At 36.5% G+C, this 17720-nt stretch overlaps 2 protein-coding genes across 2 annotated transcripts; one reads left to right on the top strand and one right to left on the bottom strand.

Annotated features, from left to right (window-relative positions):
- Nucleotides 1–583: 583 nt before the first annotated feature.
- LOC100369543 (uncharacterized) lies at nt 584–1997 on the bottom strand. Its single transcript, XM_002740488.4, has 2 exons — nt 1627–1997; nt 584–1108 (listed from the first exon to the last, which is right to left on the bottom strand). Exons 1-2 carry the CDS (start codon nt 1937–1939, stop codon nt 825–827), a joined length of 597 nt encoding a protein of 198 aa, XP_002740534.1. The 5' UTR covers nt 1940–1997; the 3' UTR covers nt 584–824.
- A 5611-nt stretch (nt 1998–7608) lies between these two features.
- Nucleotides 7609–16295, top strand: LOC100369394 (uncharacterized). Its single transcript, XM_002740487.4, has 4 exons — nt 7609–7713; nt 8357–8512; nt 12911–13063; nt 15509–16295. The coding sequence occupies exons 2-4, from the start codon at nt 8369–8371 to the stop codon at nt 15686–15688; spliced, it is 477 nt and encodes a 158-aa protein (XP_002740533.1). The 5' UTR covers nt 7609–7713; nt 8357–8368; the 3' UTR covers nt 15689–16295.
- The last annotated feature ends 1425 nt before the right edge of the window (nt 16296–17720 follow it).

Consider the following 17720-nt stretch of genomic DNA (forward strand, 5'->3'; position numbering starts at 1 on the left):
GTTACCAAAGATGTTTGATGTAAAGTGTGTTAAAATAAGTAATTTAAAGCGTGGTGGTCGTCGCGCAGCGCGTGTTCGAATTTCATATAAATAAACATTGTATTTTACAATATTGTATACTTCGCTATGAGTCTAATATCGAACAGGACGTGGCACGACGACTGCCGCCCTTTAATTATGCAACACGAGCATGACAAATAAGCTTTATATGAATGGGATCAATGAGTTAGTGCGTTACTGACAAAAGCGCAAAAACAATGTGTTAAAGGGTAGAGGCTGTCACGCAGCACATGTTAAAATTTCATGTAAACTATGTATTCTACAAGTGGTATGTACATCCCGCTTTGAATATGCAACCTTAAGGCGTATAATGGGCAACGCAAATGTGGAAATTGACAGGATGCACAAAAGTTGTACTGCAGGTAACAACAAAACAGAAGAGTAAGAGTAGGATGATAGGGAGGAGTTCCTCTCTAAAAACAACCACAATCACATCACAAACACAAACCAAGTAGAAATTTAACAGTTACCAGACAAATATTTACAACACTCCAAGTTTTGAATTAATGTGAAAGGCATGTAGTCATGAAAAATATTAAATTTATATTAAGATTAGCCAGGCTTGAAGACATAACTATAAAGCTTATAAAAAAAACATTAAAATATTCACAAAGCACTCTTCCCCAAAAAAGAAATTCTTTCAGACCTCCAATTTTATCACAATGGCTAAATAAAATCAGTCACATGAACTAATGGATGTAAAAAAATAATAACTTCTCATATACAGTTGGAACAAAAACAATAACGTAAATACAATTTTGCATTCAATATTCGGCGTAATCATTTAAGCGTTTCTTCACCAGCATATACAAACGAATGGCCGAGGTAGTACCGAATAGTATCATCACCTCACGCTCTGCACTTAGACTATCATGCCACCATGTGTAGACATCATCGTCCAGGAAGGACCATGCTTCCAATGGAGTAGCATCCTCGTCATCGTTGTCACGACCGGTTATCGTGTCAAGATCCAGCATGGTATCATTTCTCGTTGAAGACATTCGGCATGTTGTCTGCACGTTGGATGTGTCAACTTGGACGCCAAGTTCTGAATCGAGAAATAAAAGATGGGAGTCATGAAAATCATTTTCTAGTGCTACTTTATTTAATTCAGGGCGATGATCTCTATTTCTACAAATGGCCAGGCCTGCAGATTCCTTTGTTCCCCATTGATATTGGAGTGTCTGTAGAGACCTTCATAAGGCAATGTGTTATTTTGAATATGTACGTGAAGACGTCCGGTCAGTCCAAATAAAAAAATAAATATTTTTTTTTTTTACAATTTGAATAGAGAAGTCATTTGATTGGCAATCACACATATAGTCGAGCTATAAATTTAACTGCAAGTGTAAAATTTATAATTTATTTCACATTTTAAATAAACCATTCTATACTAAAAACAACAAGGTTGTAAATTCATTAAGTCTGTAAATTACACGCTTGCACGGTGTCAATGTTATTTATAATATCGAGGTCACGACCTAACAGCTCTTTGTTCGGGTTGTTTTTGTCGCTGCTCACACAATAACACGGAATATGCCCGTGGAATGTGGCGGACACACTTACCGTACACCCAGCAAAGTGCACGTCGCACCACCTCCAACCACTTCTGACGAATCCGGTTTTCGTACTGATCCCATTCCAGTTTACCGGTACCAACAAATAAGCTCTCTTTTGCTGAACAGCCATTGCAATTCGCACAGGAAACCTCCTCTCCATCACCGCCAAGTTTTGTTGTGCATCTGTACGCCAAGGCGATAGTACGACTGTTGCTTTCTAAACCTTCATCATGACTGCTGATTTTTGATAGATGCACTCGACAGACACCGGAAGTGAAAAGAAAGAAAAGTATAACGAAAATAGAGCTTTGTCCTGCCATGTTTGTTTCTCTGTGCTACTGCGACACCAACTGAAAATACGTCATGCGCGGTATTATAACTAGCCTAGGGAGTCAAATTGCCACGGCTCGGCTAGACTTCGGTAGTATTTTCCAAAACAAGCTGAAGGGTTGATTATTAGAGCTGGGAAGCAGATGATCGTACGTAGAGGTTTATTTCAAGACCTACTTGAAAAAAAATATATTTTGTTGGTAATTACATTGCATTGAGGCGGGTATTTTAACTGCCATTTTTATTTTAGTTTGTTATTGTCGTTCAATATTTATTTTCATTAACTGTCATTTTCAGTTTTTATTGTCGTTGAAAACTATTAACAAATTTCAATTATTTTTTTCATTATATTTTTATTATTCAATTTTTGTTTTTTTATATTTAAACATCATACCTGCTTTGAGAAAATTTACTTTTAATGTTTTACTTTTATAGTTCACATGCTGAAATTGTGTCACATAAAATTTACTTTTATTGTCATCCGTTTGATAAGTCATGCCGTAATTGTTGCCAAAGTATTATCGGCTCCGCCTCTATGTTTATTTTCAAAAAATAAAACACGGGTCAAAATTTGCAGGCCATGTACCGGCGGTGCACTGAAACACAGAAGTATGTTTGTTAGTACAAGTGCGACTTCCTGGGCAATAAACGCGCATATTTCTTAATAATAATAATAATAATAATAATAATAATAATAATAATAATAATAATAATAATAATAATAATAATAATAATAATAATAATAATAAGGACAATAAATGTCGGCTGTTACCTGTATTACCTGTGTTACCCTGTATTAAATAAACACTTCCGTCGAAACGACATTACATGTTAAAGTATTATTATATTATTTGTAAATTGTGGACCAAACTGTTCAAATATTTAAAGAAACATAATAGTTATAATTTTAATGATCTGGTTATTAAAGGTACTCGACATTGCATTGAAACACGAGTCGAAAATACGTAATAATTTTGTAAATGACTTACATGGGCAAACGAGCTCGAGTTACAAACTTCGTAGCAACAAAATACATACCAACAATTACACCGTAACTAAACAACCAGAGAGCCCTAGTTTTACAGAGTACAGTCAAATATTATTATTTTTTGTATTTTTAAAATCATAAGAAAGAATTTAACAATTTAAGATGTGAATGAACATGTCGTTGCTAGTCATATCGTTTTATACAGCCTGGGTGTACACGATGGGGTCAGCACTATGCACGATTTACCTACTGGGATGTGTCGATAAAATGTTATGGTTTATATCAGAGGTACATTACTTGGGGTTTGCAACGCGCATAGTACTGTATGGTGACATCATGTCAAGATCCCATTCAAGTCTCATCTCGTAAATAGCGAGACTGGTGCTACGACCTTCTAACATGAGATAGGCGGTTTGTAATAAAATAATAAAACATGTATTACCACATTCATAGTGAAAAAATGTAATACATCGAAAATGTAAAGAAAATATAGTTATCGTAATCCGTCATATCGTGAGCAGCTATTTTGATCCACCTGGACATTCCAGTATCCTAGTTACCTCGGGCATGCGCATTCGAATTTTTCTGAGTTGGAACACTTATGCGAGAGCGAGATTGAAACGGGATCTTGGTATCATGTCACCGTAGTTGCAAACCCCAAGTAATGTACCTCTGTTTATATTTATTGTATTCCTATATTGGTATGCTTCAACTTACTGTCACCCATCTCGCATATATTACAAGCAGAAATCGACAGTTTCCCAGTCTGAGTCCGCCTACAGTGGTAAAAATAATAAGTAATATTATGTGTAATTATATTTTATGCCCTGCTTTTTTTTTATCTGGATATATGAGACATCAAACGTTGTAGTTGATATAAATGGAATAATTTTTTTAGATATAATATGGGTGTAATTTTGTTAGCTGTCAAACTATAAACATGGTCACACTTTTGAGGGTATGACGGCACCCCCCCCCCCTGTGTTACAATGTATTCAGGCGTGAATTTGTGTTACTGAATACTTGGTGAATACTTAGGGAATATTTGATTTCCGAATCCTGAAATATTCGTGTACGCCTACGCTCTCGCTAGAGGGACACTTTCCCGGGAGGAGAGAGAGTTCTTAATCGGCTTCCCGAGAGAATTGAGCAACTTCAATCCAATTTCTAAGTAGTTGGTTATATGAATGACAATGCAAGGTGGTTGCCAACTTGAAGTAATTCTGTGGTATCTGTACGATTGAGGAATTAGTAGACAAAACAAAAATGATGTTTTTTTTAAAAAAAATGAAAGAATTTTCTCAAAGAGTTCTGGTATTTCAAAAAAAATTACTTACGCATTCCCATCCATACACAGGCGAAACAGGAATACAAAATAAAAAAATACAAATATAATAATGTTGCACATCGGGTATTATAATTCAAAGTTGACTTCTTCACAATGTGGCTACAACCAAAATGTGCCAATTTGGCCAAGCATCTGTTATTACATTGTATATGTGTTATTAAATTGCAGCATAAACTTGAGGAATACTTTCAGTGGTTAAGAAGGGTCTGGTTAACAGCTATTAATACCAAAGATCACAGAACGACATGAAAACTGAAACTGCGGAAATATTTTACCAAACAAGGAAACCGCTCGTTATAGTTCCTTGTCGATCCACATAACACAGCATCGTTACCATCATGGGGGGGGGGGGTCGTCACCTGGGCACACACGGGAATTGAGTCCCGGGCGACCATAACAACACGCTAAAACGCAAAGGCTCGTGGGTAGACGCTATGACCATTTGACGCATGCGCAGGTGACGACTCCTCCGCTTTAAATATCTTGGCGTATGCTATTATGTTATCCACCAATAGCTGCAAGCCATTGACAGATTATGTAGTTTCTATAGGTATTAACTCCCATGGGTAAATGGCCCTATAAATGCTTACTACAGAATATTTTTAAACATAATTACTACGTTCACGTTACTGGATCTGGGCACGTGCCGAAATTGTTAATCAGTTGTATTTGCAGAGGGATTACAGCAGTTGTGTTCACGTTATTCAGGACCCACTTAGGACCGACTGGGCTCGTGCCGAAATCACGCTCTCATTCGTCGATCTGTTGGCCCAAACGATACGCATATGACGATAATATTATTTGCTATAGTGAAATTATATCCATTTGTTGCAATGCTGTTTATTACGAGCCATCGTGCACGCGAACGGCAAAGAAGATTCAAAACACAATTATTTTTTTCACGTCAATGTAAAATGTGCAAGAAAATAGAGGTTGTAGCAGCACATAAATATGCGTCGCTGATGTTTACCATTCGATAGGATATACGCCCATTATATGTTTCAAGTTTATGTTGACGATTCATTGCTTAATAAGCATGGGATAGCAAGCTTAATAAGCATGGGATAGCAAGCTTAATAAGCATGTGATAGCAAGCTTAATAAGCATGGGATAGCAAGCTTAATAAGCATGGGATAGCAAGCTTAATAAGCATGGGATAGCAAGCTTAATAAGCATGGGATAGCAAGCTTAATAAGCACGGGATAGCAAGCTTAATAAGCATGGGATAGCAAGCTTAATAAGCATGGGATAGCAAGCTTAATAAGCATGGGATAGCAAGCTTAATAAGCATGGGATAGCAAGCTTAATAAGCATGTGATAGCAAGCTTAATAAGCATGGGATAGCAAGCTTAATAAGCATGGGATAGCAAGCTTAATAAGCACGGGATAGCAAGCTTAATAAGCATGGGATAGCAAGCTTAATAAGCATGGGATAGCAAGCTTAATAAGCATGGGATAGCAAGCTTAATAAGCATGGGATAGCAAGCTTAATAAGCATGGGATAGCAAGCTTAATAAGCGTGGGATAGCAAGCTTAATAAGCGTGGGATAGCAACATGTACGCGATTTTCTGTCAATATAGTGACACCACGGTACTAAATAACCGGTACTACTACTAAGTAACCGGTACTAAATAACCGGTACTAAGTAACCGGTACTAAGTAACCGTGGTGACACGTTACATATAGTTGCGTCTTGCATGCATATATTAAATAATAATCTACAAGTATTTTTATATTAATTTGATAGTTTGGTCGAGATGCATTGTTTCGTAGTGTGTCATTCATTTTTCTCTAAAAGTAAAAAAAAACTTTGAAAACAAAAGTTTTGAATTGTACGTTTCATATTCAGAAGATAAACATATTGATAAATCCTTGAATTCCTGGATGTGTATTGTCGCCACGTTACTTTCATGTCATACGTGTTCAGTAACTTGAAACTTGACTGCCATAATAAATAAAATAACACAGTGTGACAGGACTTGACACTCGTGAACATATAATAGTAAAAACCGGTTCCACACAACAGCAATGATGTAACGATGATTATACGTGTTTATGAACATAGGTGGCGGCAAGAAATTGAGCATGAGGGGGAGATCTTACTAGGGGGTCAAGGGGCGTACTCTAACTTAAAAAATTTGAAATCTATACCATCTGAAACGCTATTTCCTGCATTTTCAAAGACAAATTGTGCTGACACAAAGAGTATCAGCTTGATTTGGGGGGGGCGACGCCCCGACACATTTGTTCCGCCTCTCTGCCCCCTGTGCCGCCGCCACTGATTTTTACTTACGAAATACCGAAACTAGCATGCTAATGGGCATGTTTATTATATACTAATTGATCAACAAACGGTTATAAAGTATATTTCTTTGCGATTTTCAAACAATTACATCTATTAGGTGTATTCTTAACCCCATAAAGAGAGCTCTAGAACGCCGTCTACCATGGAACGGTTTTGAGTTTATCATGTTTAGCACTATAAAGTTTTAAAACGCTGGTAACTTTTTCTAATTTAATTTAATTTATCTTTATTTTGAAATTTTCTAATCGACAATTGCACCTTGTATTGTTTACGCTTGATAACATGGATAGCATAGGACCCAACAGAGCAATCTCTTTCCCCATATCTTGTAACATACTAGTATCACAAAGGCTTTTTCAAAATTAGAACTTACAAAATAAATTAATCCTAAATTAAAGAGGTGATCGTGAATGTGTTTTTTCTAGTGTTTTGAAAAGAACAGAAAAAGCGAAACCCGAAGTCGTCAACTGAAATGCGTTTGAAATAATAATATCAAACATATCCATATTATTTGTCTATAAACCCTGGTGGTTACTAGTATTTCATTGTCTTCCAGTCCTATTGTTTTTTCCATAGGGTCTACAAAGGGTTGACTCATGGGGGAGGAGCTAACCGTAATTACTCGACAACTTTAAGACAGATTGATCAAGAAACTGATCGGCATATATTGTACCTAAGACATGGGTGATATAGCTGAATATGAACAGCAATGTTTAATCATGTGTCTGGACCACGAAGTGTAAAAGTGTTCATAGGTGTGGCTGTAATGGTGCGGCGAACCGGTACGACGAACAATGCACTTTTCAACGACTTTGGTAGAGTTTATTGCAATCATCGAGGGCTTTAACAATACGGTCTTACGATAAGTTAACGTCGGTTAATTTATGAATATCGACATGAACGAGAGACATTTTTAACATAAACAAAAAGTCGATAAACGTTTGCCCATTTTCTCAATTTCACGGCACTCGTAACAAAGTATGTCCCTCCATTAAGTGTCAAGTCGGTGTACCCTGTTTAAAATGGAAAGTCCTGAACTCGTTCGCATTGACGCGCCCCTTGTATTGACAACAACTATTCGACAGAGAACCACTGACTTGTCGTTGGAAACACACCCAGCAGGTATTTTATTTTCTCGTACACTAATCGTTTAAATCTGCACACAGTTACATTATATAATTTTGACATTATCAACCGTAGAATAGTCAAATCTCTCAGGTTATGTACGAGAATGTCAAAACTAACCATGTAATGCTAAACTGGGACACTCAATGGACTTTGGAACTTTAAATTCCACATGTTTACGTTGCAGAAGAGAAATTTCACTGAAATGACACTTTTTAACTTTACTTCACGGCTGACTGTGTGATTTATCTCACAACTCGAAGTTATTTGCTTTACCTTCGAGACTAAAAAGTACTCGAGTCTAGAGTTTGTGACCGCTGGTAAAAAAAAAAATCACGAGACCACTATAACTTCACGGGACAACAATGAGTGCCAGCTCAGCACTTACATACAGGTAGACGGCACAGTAACCCGATACCATTGAAAACCGGAAAAAAACTCAGCTAATATTTGCTTAATGTCCAATATTGTGTGAAAATATTACTTTAGGTTTCCGAGCTCTATGAATCATAACTGATTACGGATATGTCAGCCCCGGTTTTTACGGCCAAGTCGCGCCCTAGTTTTGTCCTTGGTTTATAAAGGTGAAAGGAATAAAACAAGTAATCGAGGTCTCGGGGTATGTGTCTCTATTCACTAGACAAATATCGCAATGGAAGGCGAGAAAGCCAAAGACAGATATATACTGGTACTGAAAGACGGCACCGAAGTGCCCGTTGGAGATGATGTACCGGTAACATACGATAATCCAGTAGCCCAGAACCAAGCTGAAGACGTCGACATAATAGTTCCGGCGGTAAGTTCATTCAATTTAGTCCTTATTTTCTAAACAGGTACATGTCGGTACTTGTTCTTACTCAGTTTGTGAGTGAGATCTATTTTTACCTCCATGGTTTTTGAATGTTATTTAATCACCTTCATAAGCGTTCCACATCGGCTACTCATTGCAATTGTATACCTACAGTCTAGTGTGGGGTGGAAAACGAACAACCAATTGTTGAACTGCATTGAAGCCTGATCCCTGAAGGTCACATGACCTCGCAAAAGCTGTGCATTCATTATAAAACACTTTACGATGTTGTTATAACAAGTAATACAATTTAGGGTCCGGTGTGTTGTAATTTTGTTCGCCAGCAAAAGTTATACATTGCATAAATATCAGAGTGGGTATTATATTAATGTATATTGGGTCAACCCATTCCCAGTTAGATATGTCGCTCAATGGAGCCTGGTCCACATTCTATTCTTACATTCTCTGCATCGCGGACCGCCTTCTCATGAATAAGTTACTGACAACTACCTGGCTAAATGATTGATATATTTGGCTTATGAACATATGACCGCAGAGAATGGAACGACTCGAAATGTATGATTGGAAAACTATACATTTGAAATAATGGATCTGTCTGTCGGTAAACAACATCAATGTGGAATTATTGTTTTTTATCCCAAGATGTCCCAGTGCTTTGGGATCCGTGGTCGGGCATTAACATTCAGGAAGTATGAATATTGATATGCACTCAGTAAAATGCAATATACTGGTAGTGAAACCCGATATGCTCTGCCTGTGACAAAAGCAACAGTTGATATATAACCAATGGAGCTCAGTGGCATACTTTAACAGTCTGTAATTTCGAATCGCAATTTATTCATAAATTATTATATTTTTAACTGTTTTCTAAGATTCACACATTTCGGCGAATTAAGGTTGAATTCGGTCTCAGTCGACATTTGTCAGTAATAGACAACCCGTATCTCAAAAATGCATTTTAAATATTTTAAATCTGCGTATTGAAACTGACATGTGATCACACAAAGTTTGTACTAAACGAATTATTCAAATCGAGGGTCAATTTTACTTTATATCCCCCTTTCAATGATTTGAGAACTCGGCTTTTGATTCATATTTGTTTTGTTAATTTCACTTTTGTCAAGTTTACTTCAATATTTCAGCCAGAATACTCGCCTTTTTCCATGAAAAAACGAGTTGAACTTGAAACTAGTTAAAATGTTTGTGAAGTTGACAGTACAGAGTATTGATAGCTATATTTAATGTTAATTAGAATTAATATTTATTTTGCGGCGCGTCTCTATTTTCAAAAGATGCTGTAGATATTTATACAATTTGGCTGGGGACAATTTCGATTCGCAATTTAATGATATATATTCGTCCAACTTTAAACAGGGTATAATCTCAATGCAACAAATTTTACTGTAGAACTTGTCAATACGAGATTTGGAGTCAAAAAGTTAAACCTATATATTAATTTTAAATTGCGTAAAATACTCTCAGTCGTATTCGGTACTGCTTAAACATATGTTCAATCAATCACGAAACACTCAGGACGAAAAGGTCTGGGACAAAAACAGCAGTGGGACGAAACGGCATTGAGATGAAACGGGATTGGAGCGAAACAGCGTTGGAACGAAACGACAACAAACCACTTGACCAGCCCACAGGCGAATGCCATGAGACGACCATTCATGTCGTGTGGTGTAAAGTACAAACCTTCATTTGACTATAAAAGAATACGATGTCAATAAAAAAACGTCTGTCTTTATTTGGTGCAATGCCCGAAGTGTGTACACTGTGTCTATGGAAGTTTAACCTTGATAACCAGTTGTTTCGTGTGCCCATTTAAGAAGCGAGTATAGTAAAACAAGACGATGAAATAATGACATTCATTTCGCTATCCAGGGTCGGTCATTCATTCATTCATTCATTCATTCATTCATTCATTCATTCATTCATTCATTCATTCATTCATTCATTCATTCATAGATCAAAGGACTGCTTTTAATAGACGCAACGATCATTTTATATATTAATGAAGACGTAAAAATATTCGTTTTGGACAAATAAGTATATTATTGATAGTCTATAGAATTTTCGACCCATATACCATATCTTCACAATACAATTTGTAGTTTAACGCACGCTTGTGTAGAGCGTAATTGATTTCCATATTGTTTACGACTGGGAAACTAAGGTCCTTAAAAGGGTAGTTGAAAAACAACACGCACATAAGTAGTTAATGACGAAATGTTTTTAATTGTGATCCAAGAAAAACGCATAAAATGTAATTTTAACTACAGTTTCCATGGACCACAATGAAAACACATTTTGTCAGTAAAACCCCACTAAAAGTGACGCCATTTTTTATACTTCTAGACATGATCAACTTGAAGTACATTGTAAGACATTCTGTATTTTTCCCCATATGTCACTGACTAACATAATTTTATGACAGATGCGGCGGCACAGAATTTTGCATGGGCCGGGGTGGGATCTGCTCAACAACCTTGCACCGAAGGGCATGCTCCTCTTAAAATTTGAAAATCTAGAACCTCTGGAAAGCTATTTTCTGCATTTTGAGGGGCAAATTTTGCTGACACAAAGGGGTTTCAGCTTGATTTTGGAGGGACAACATATTTTTCAAGGGGGCGTTGGCCCCTCTGCCCCTGTGCCGCCGCCACTGTATGATTTTGAAATATATCCTTGCCACGGAAAACAGTGGTAAAATGTCCTAAAACAGAAAAAGCATGTTATTTTCACTCAATTTTGTACGATTTGCTCTGAACCGAGCACGGTAGCCTAATGTTTTCATTCACTTTGCTTCATCTTCTTGACTTGAAATGTAAGATATATAAAAATAAATAAAATGACATTAGTTTTACTTTTGAGTAGTATTCAATCTTAAATATTCCAAATTCGAAAAACAGAAAAAAAAACGGATACAGTAAATAGCAGTAAACAAATATTAAACAATGGTCGTAAGATGTCTTAATGAATAATAAATACTTGGGACATGTTGGCAGAGCAACCACATACATGTCTTTGTTGTTTACTTGACACGTGAAGAAACAATAGAATACTTTTGTTATCATAGGAAAGCGACGGCTAGCGTTATTGTCATCGTGTCGCGAAGAACAACGGAACTTACACTACAATAACAGCGTCGATCGCTCTGTAAACTCTCCTATCTATCAGTCTGAGAAAGATGTCATAATTTGACTACTAAATATAAGTTATTTTGTGTAGATTGCAGAATATCGAAACTCTAGTTCCGTAATATCTGTGATCAGTACCATCTCATGAGATATAGAAAAAACAGCCTTTGAAAATTCAAAGGTCGTCTTTTGTATTGTTGAGTGTCACATATAATGATTAACTAGGATGTCCACCGTGTATAGAAGACGATTGTACTAATGGGAACGCCAACATAGACGTTCTTTCAAATGATCATGTAAAGAATATATTATATAGGTTATAGAACCGGGCGAGTCATTGTATAGAATTGATGCAACATCAGTTCTTACAGACGAACAAGTACTATAAAATGAACTTTGTCTGTCTTGTTGTCGGCATACTGGCACAGATTCAACGCTTTATTGTTGGACCAACCTGCATTACAATTAAAGAGCGCATGCGTAGTAAAGACAAATTCTACCACAGTTCAAAGTTGATATTTCCTGTAGCCATTTGTAAATAAACTGATGACTTCGCGACCAGGAGAATGTGCATTATAAACAGTTTCACTTCGAAAAAAAACTTCACGCAATTTATTATGGTCGCGCAACAAATTCAATATAAGTCGTCGTCTTAGCCAACTGACCTACTGTTTATTCATAATCACGTGAATTCTAGCGCGAGATTGTATGTATCTGTTTATTTGAAAAAAATATATATACACGCCCGGTTTACATACGATCATAAACTATGCACACTGAGGAAGTTGTGCAACCCTCGCTCGTTGATTTCCATCATTTTGTAATTTTGTTACCATAAAACTGTCCTTTCATTAATAATCTTCGCTGACGTCAATACAAAAACGTATAAATTGAAATTCACACAATCATTTATGTATCAATAAGTCAAAGGGATATAAGACCCGATATCTTTTTCCATGCTCGACAACGTCGGCATAACAGCTTGCAGTCAACCGACTTCACCTGGGGAATCATGGTTTGGGCAAATGCGTCCCTGGACGCCAACTGATTGGTTGTAAATTCACCAATCAGGGAGCGTGTTTTTTTTTTTAATCGGGGGCGGGGTCGTCACGTGCGCACGCGCGGGAATTGAGGGTAGCCACTTGTTTGTAAACAATGACACGCTATAGCCACCTGACGCACGCGCATGTGACGACTCCACCGCTTTAAAATAAAACTTACTGATATTGTCTTTGTTACTTAGGATGCTGTTGGTGATAACACAGTACACCCAGTATACGTTGTAGAGAAGCTTGTTGAAAAGAAGAGATACCCACACGATTATTTGGCTTGTTCTATTATCAGCATCTTATGTTTCCTACCCCTAGGAATACCTGCTCTATACTGCTCAACCAAGGTACGTGTCAACTCTTCAAGTATAGTTCTTGCATACCAGTTTCCTGGCGATGGTGTGGATGTGTTGGGTTGGGCAGGGTTGTGAACTAGTAGTAGTTTAAAACGTACTATGTGTTATTGGGTGGTGCCTGAATAGAATAGAATAGAATAGAATAGAATAGAATAGAATAGAATAGAATAGAATAGAATAGAATAGAATAGAATAGAATAGAATAGAATAGAATAGAATAGAATAGAATAGAATAGAATAGAATGGAATGGAATGGAATGGTATATTGAAGATAATATTTGGTAATCGTAGTCCTAAATAACTATTAAAAATGGAATGGGATGGAATGGGATGAAATGGAATAGAATAGAATAGAACCTGGATCAGAGAGAGCTTCAGTTTGACTGAATACTTCAAACATGCATTACATACAAATTATGTATTGGGGTGTGCCGATAAAATGGGATTCATTACGGGTCATATTTATTGGATATTCGATTGGAATACAAATTATTAATAGTTTTTAACCGTTTATATACCTCAATTAACTTTCCTCCATACCTGTTACATGTCTTCTTGTCTGAGTCATTTACAGTGGATAAGGTTTAGGATAATGATTGTGGTTAAGATTATCATTTTGAATTTTAGTTTCACATAATGTTATACGGTGTAACATCGCTCTCCATAGTTGATATTCGGCCAACTGGCCTTAGCTGGCTCGCACCTCAGGAATCATGGCACACCAGCCACAACATCAGGCTTTATCTGCTCCCTTCTCAATTGTAATTCTACACCAAGAAATCGGATTTGGAAAAAATGCTTGTACTAAGAACAGAATACGTAAACTTGAATCCACAATACAGTCCCGGAATACACATAATCAACGGCATACACATAATATGTAGCGGGAGGTGGTCGTTATACTCGTACGTGCCTCGGTACACCAAGTTAACATGTTTTATTCAATTTCACCTCTTACAATAGCCATTGACGTTGACAAATAAAATAGTACGAAATATGCAATTTGTGGCCATGGATATCGTGTAGGGGCGGATGTAGGAGGCAGATAGAGTGCGCATTTTTACAATCATTATTTCTTTGCGGCATTGCATTTCGGGAAACATGTGTAACGATGAAACATATACTGTAAAATACTTTATTTTCGCTAGGAATTAATTTTCGTTATTTTTGCTGATGGAATGATTCAGTGAAAAAAACAGCGAATATACCCTTTTTTCTATATTTTACATTCAACTTGTTAAAAATCAGTGAAAATAAATTCCATACAAAACAGCCAAAAGATCTTTTCAGCGAAAATTAATTCCAGCTAAAATAAAGTTTCTACAGTTTTAGAGGTGTGCGCGCCCCCTACGCCACACCCAAATCCGCCACTACCGTGTGTTAACAACTGAGACTAAGAACAATAGAACACCAGGTAATTATACACAAATCATATCACCTGGTGAGCCCAACAAATAACCAAATACATGGGTTGGATAGCAATTATACGAAACGCATTTAATTTTCCAATCGTGTATGCCCTCTAGCGACCAAACATGGTGTCAAAACACATACAAGTAAATTAGTGGGGCAATTTACGTCAATGTATTTGATTGGTTGCATGGACAAAATCGAATTCTGTGTCCTAGGGACATTGCAAATCAGGTTCGACCAAAACGACTGATGTTTTGACTTAGAAACAGTCTTCCTCACAGTCTATAACTAAAAATAAGCAAATAAAAGTGTATAATTTTCTTCGAGACAAATGCAGGTACCAGGCAGTAGCACATAAAAAGGGATGTACTAGCAGTGGCATAGGCTTACCATATAAGTGCGGGGTAGATTATAGCTCATAGCAGTAGAAGTTACAACAAGAAGAAAACAAAATAGTGTCCCTAGCTAGGTGCAAACTAACATTCATTCCGAAGGGCGGGTAGTGTTTCGAATTTCTACAAATATTTGATTTCCAGTTTTTTCTAGTTTGTATGAAACTTGAGATACTTTAGTAATGCATACGAACTTGGTGTTCGTTAAATTATTATTGGAGGAATTAAAGTACTAAGGTTGTGTGTAGGCTGGCTTTTGTGTTTTACTTAAATTGTATGCGACGACGGGGAGTTCTTGAGTGGTTCGTCATTTTTGAATAGTGTAATTATTTTACATTGATGGACAGATACATCAGCGCAATATCGACAGTGGCAGCCCTTGTTTTTCAGTAGTTCGAGTCACAGAAGCGTTGTAACGTGTCGCTAGCAACGGCGACTCAATTGGCAACTGACATATTAATTATTTTCTTTGAGTTTCTGAACATTCTGTCACAGGGACTGTGATTCGGTTGAAGTTGTTATGGACGTTTAATTTACTGCGCGCTAATATTATACATTTAACATGTTAACCTAATGTGGACACGTATTCATTCACATTTATATTTAATTCTATCTCTAAAAACATATCTAGATTCAAGATGCATCACTAGCTGGCAATTACCAAGCTGCCAAACGAGCTGTATTCTGGGTAAGATTGTTGGTGTTCCTCGCCTTCTGCTGTATGTTAGTCTGGGTCGCATTGGTTATTGTCGGGGTTAACAATATGAATGAAGCTAATCCAGTGAACGCCACCGAACCAGAACCGCAGTAGGTTTCAGTGCTCATCCCAGTAACTTTAAAAGACATTTTTAACCCAGAATGACCCGAAAATGGTTTTGAAATCACATGAACCTCTGAATTGGACTTGTGTAAATGCTTCACGATGAAGAGTCTCACAACTACACTACCATACAGTTCATATTGCGTTACGTTTACTAGTACGCCCGGTCTAACCGGTCATTGTGTACATGACAAGATGATACACCCTTGATACTACACATCATAAACCCCACAGAAGAAAATTCCTAACTTTTTTTTCTACGGTTTGTACACTATATTCACACTGTATATTGGAAATGAAAAGTCAATTCACGCGATCATCTTCATTACTGTTAACACCTCAAGTTTGCTGCGTGCTATTTAGATGACTTACATTGTACAGCGATGATGTTGTTCTTACGTAAGTTTTTACAAATTCTTACGTTTGCCCTTTTTTGAGTGATCAAAGTTTGTCTGAGAAAAAAAACACGCCAAATCTGAGAATAATCTGACTGTCACGGTGTGAACTGACATTACAATACTTTAAAGCGGGGGAGTCGTCTCCTGCGCATGCGTCAGGTGGCCATAATGTGTCGTTGTTTACAAACAAGCGTCTACCCATGAGTCTTTGCGTTTTAGCGTGTGTTTTTATCGTCGCTTGGTACTCCCGCGCGTGCGCATGTGACGACCCTTCCGCTTTAACCCCATGTATAGTAATCAAATAACAAGGAATGTATTTATATTGGCTACATGAACTTATCAGCTTTCGTTGTCGTAAGTTGAATCAAATGCATGCACATTCGTGTATTTTTTTTTTTGAATTTCTAGTGTTTTTATTATTAAAAAATCCTGGTTTTGTTTGGTTTCATTTATTAACATTATATTTGATAGTGCAATTCTGTTTTCTTTATCTATCGTTTTTTTTTTGTATTATTGCCGTTGAGGGTATACGTCATTCAAAATTTACGAGTTCAGTGCTGTTTATTGTGAATCCAGGCTTGCCAAGTTTTATTGGTTTACAATCTACTATATATGCATAAACATTTGCGAGATTTGTTTTCACCCTAAAACAAAGCCCTTTTCACAAAATGTATTTATTTTTGTATCTTCTGAAGTGATATAACTAAACTGCTATTTTGTATTCCATAATTACTGTGAATTTCATAAAGGCATGAACATATTTTATGGAAATTTATAAATATTTATAAGACAATTACCACAGAAATTCAAAGAAGACTCTTTCAAAGAAGACTCTTTCAAAGAATACTCTTTTAATTCAGTTATCGGCCGATTCACCACCATGCATCCCTAAATGTGTTGTAATTAATCTAGTTGTTTTCAACCTTCATTTGAAATTTATAAAAAAAAATTATAAATATTTTTTAAAAAACTTGAACGTACCTGAAATTCACAGTATAGTAATGGGATTTGATAGTATTATTCATTTTAAAACAATTGTAAAAAATATACTAAAAATAATCGGCTTGTCGATATTACTCTATTAATAAATGTAAAATAAATAAAAAAAATATTATATTGGGACAGTTTTAAACTAAAACCAATTTTATTGTATCATATGTTTCTATAATTTAGTGCAGCGGAAAATACAAGGTTCATTTGATAAAAGTGTAACAGATCTTTTTGTGATGCAGTTACTATTAACAGTTTCCAGATGTTTTACAATCTGAAAAAATATTATATTATTTTTCGGTGCTATTATCATCTACTTTAATATTTCCTAGTGACTAGTATTTAGACACTGGCAGTAGTGGCCAACTTGAAAACACACATGATCGTTCCTATAAACTGTGCCCTCTAGCGACGAAGTGTTCCACGTGACGTAAATAGATCTTATTTGAATCCGTGGTCGTCCATCAATACAATACACTATATTCTAATTAAAGGCGACCATACGAACCAGTATAGTCAGTGAACAGTGCCCATATCACGGAGCACTTCTCTCTAGAGGGCGCTACTTGTAGGAACGGTGTAAAGCAAACCGAAATTATTCCACACACCGAGGCCGAGCCGAGACTTATGTGTAT

The sequence above is a fragment of the Saccoglossus kowalevskii genome, chromosome 5 (assembly GCF_978046115.1).
Source record: "Saccoglossus kowalevskii chromosome 5, keSacKowa6.1, whole genome shotgun sequence".
Lineage (NCBI taxonomy): Eukaryota > Metazoa > Hemichordata > Enteropneusta > Harrimaniidae > Saccoglossus > Saccoglossus kowalevskii.

Bases quoted from the DNA above. Each gene is read 5' to 3' on its own strand.
- LOC100369543 (XM_002740488.4), bottom strand. From the start codon at position 1,939: ATGGCAGGACAAAGCTCTATTTTCGTTATACTTTTCTTTCTTTTCACT. The intron at 1,109-1,626 runs GTAAGTGTGTCC...TTCTCGATTCAG, and splicing joins TGCACTTTGCTGGGTGTACG to AACTTGGCGTCCAAGTTGAC.
- LOC100369394 (XM_002740487.4), top strand. From the start codon at position 8,369: ATGGAAGGCGAGAAAGCCAAAGACAGATATATACTGGTACTGAAAGAC. The intron at 8,513-12,910 runs GTAAGTTCATTC...TTTGTTACTTAG, and splicing joins TCGACATAATAGTTCCGGCG to GATGCTGTTGGTGATAACAC. The intron at 13,064-15,508 runs GTACGTGTCAAC...AAACATATCTAG, and splicing joins CTCTATACTGCTCAACCAAG to ATTCAAGATGCATCACTAGC.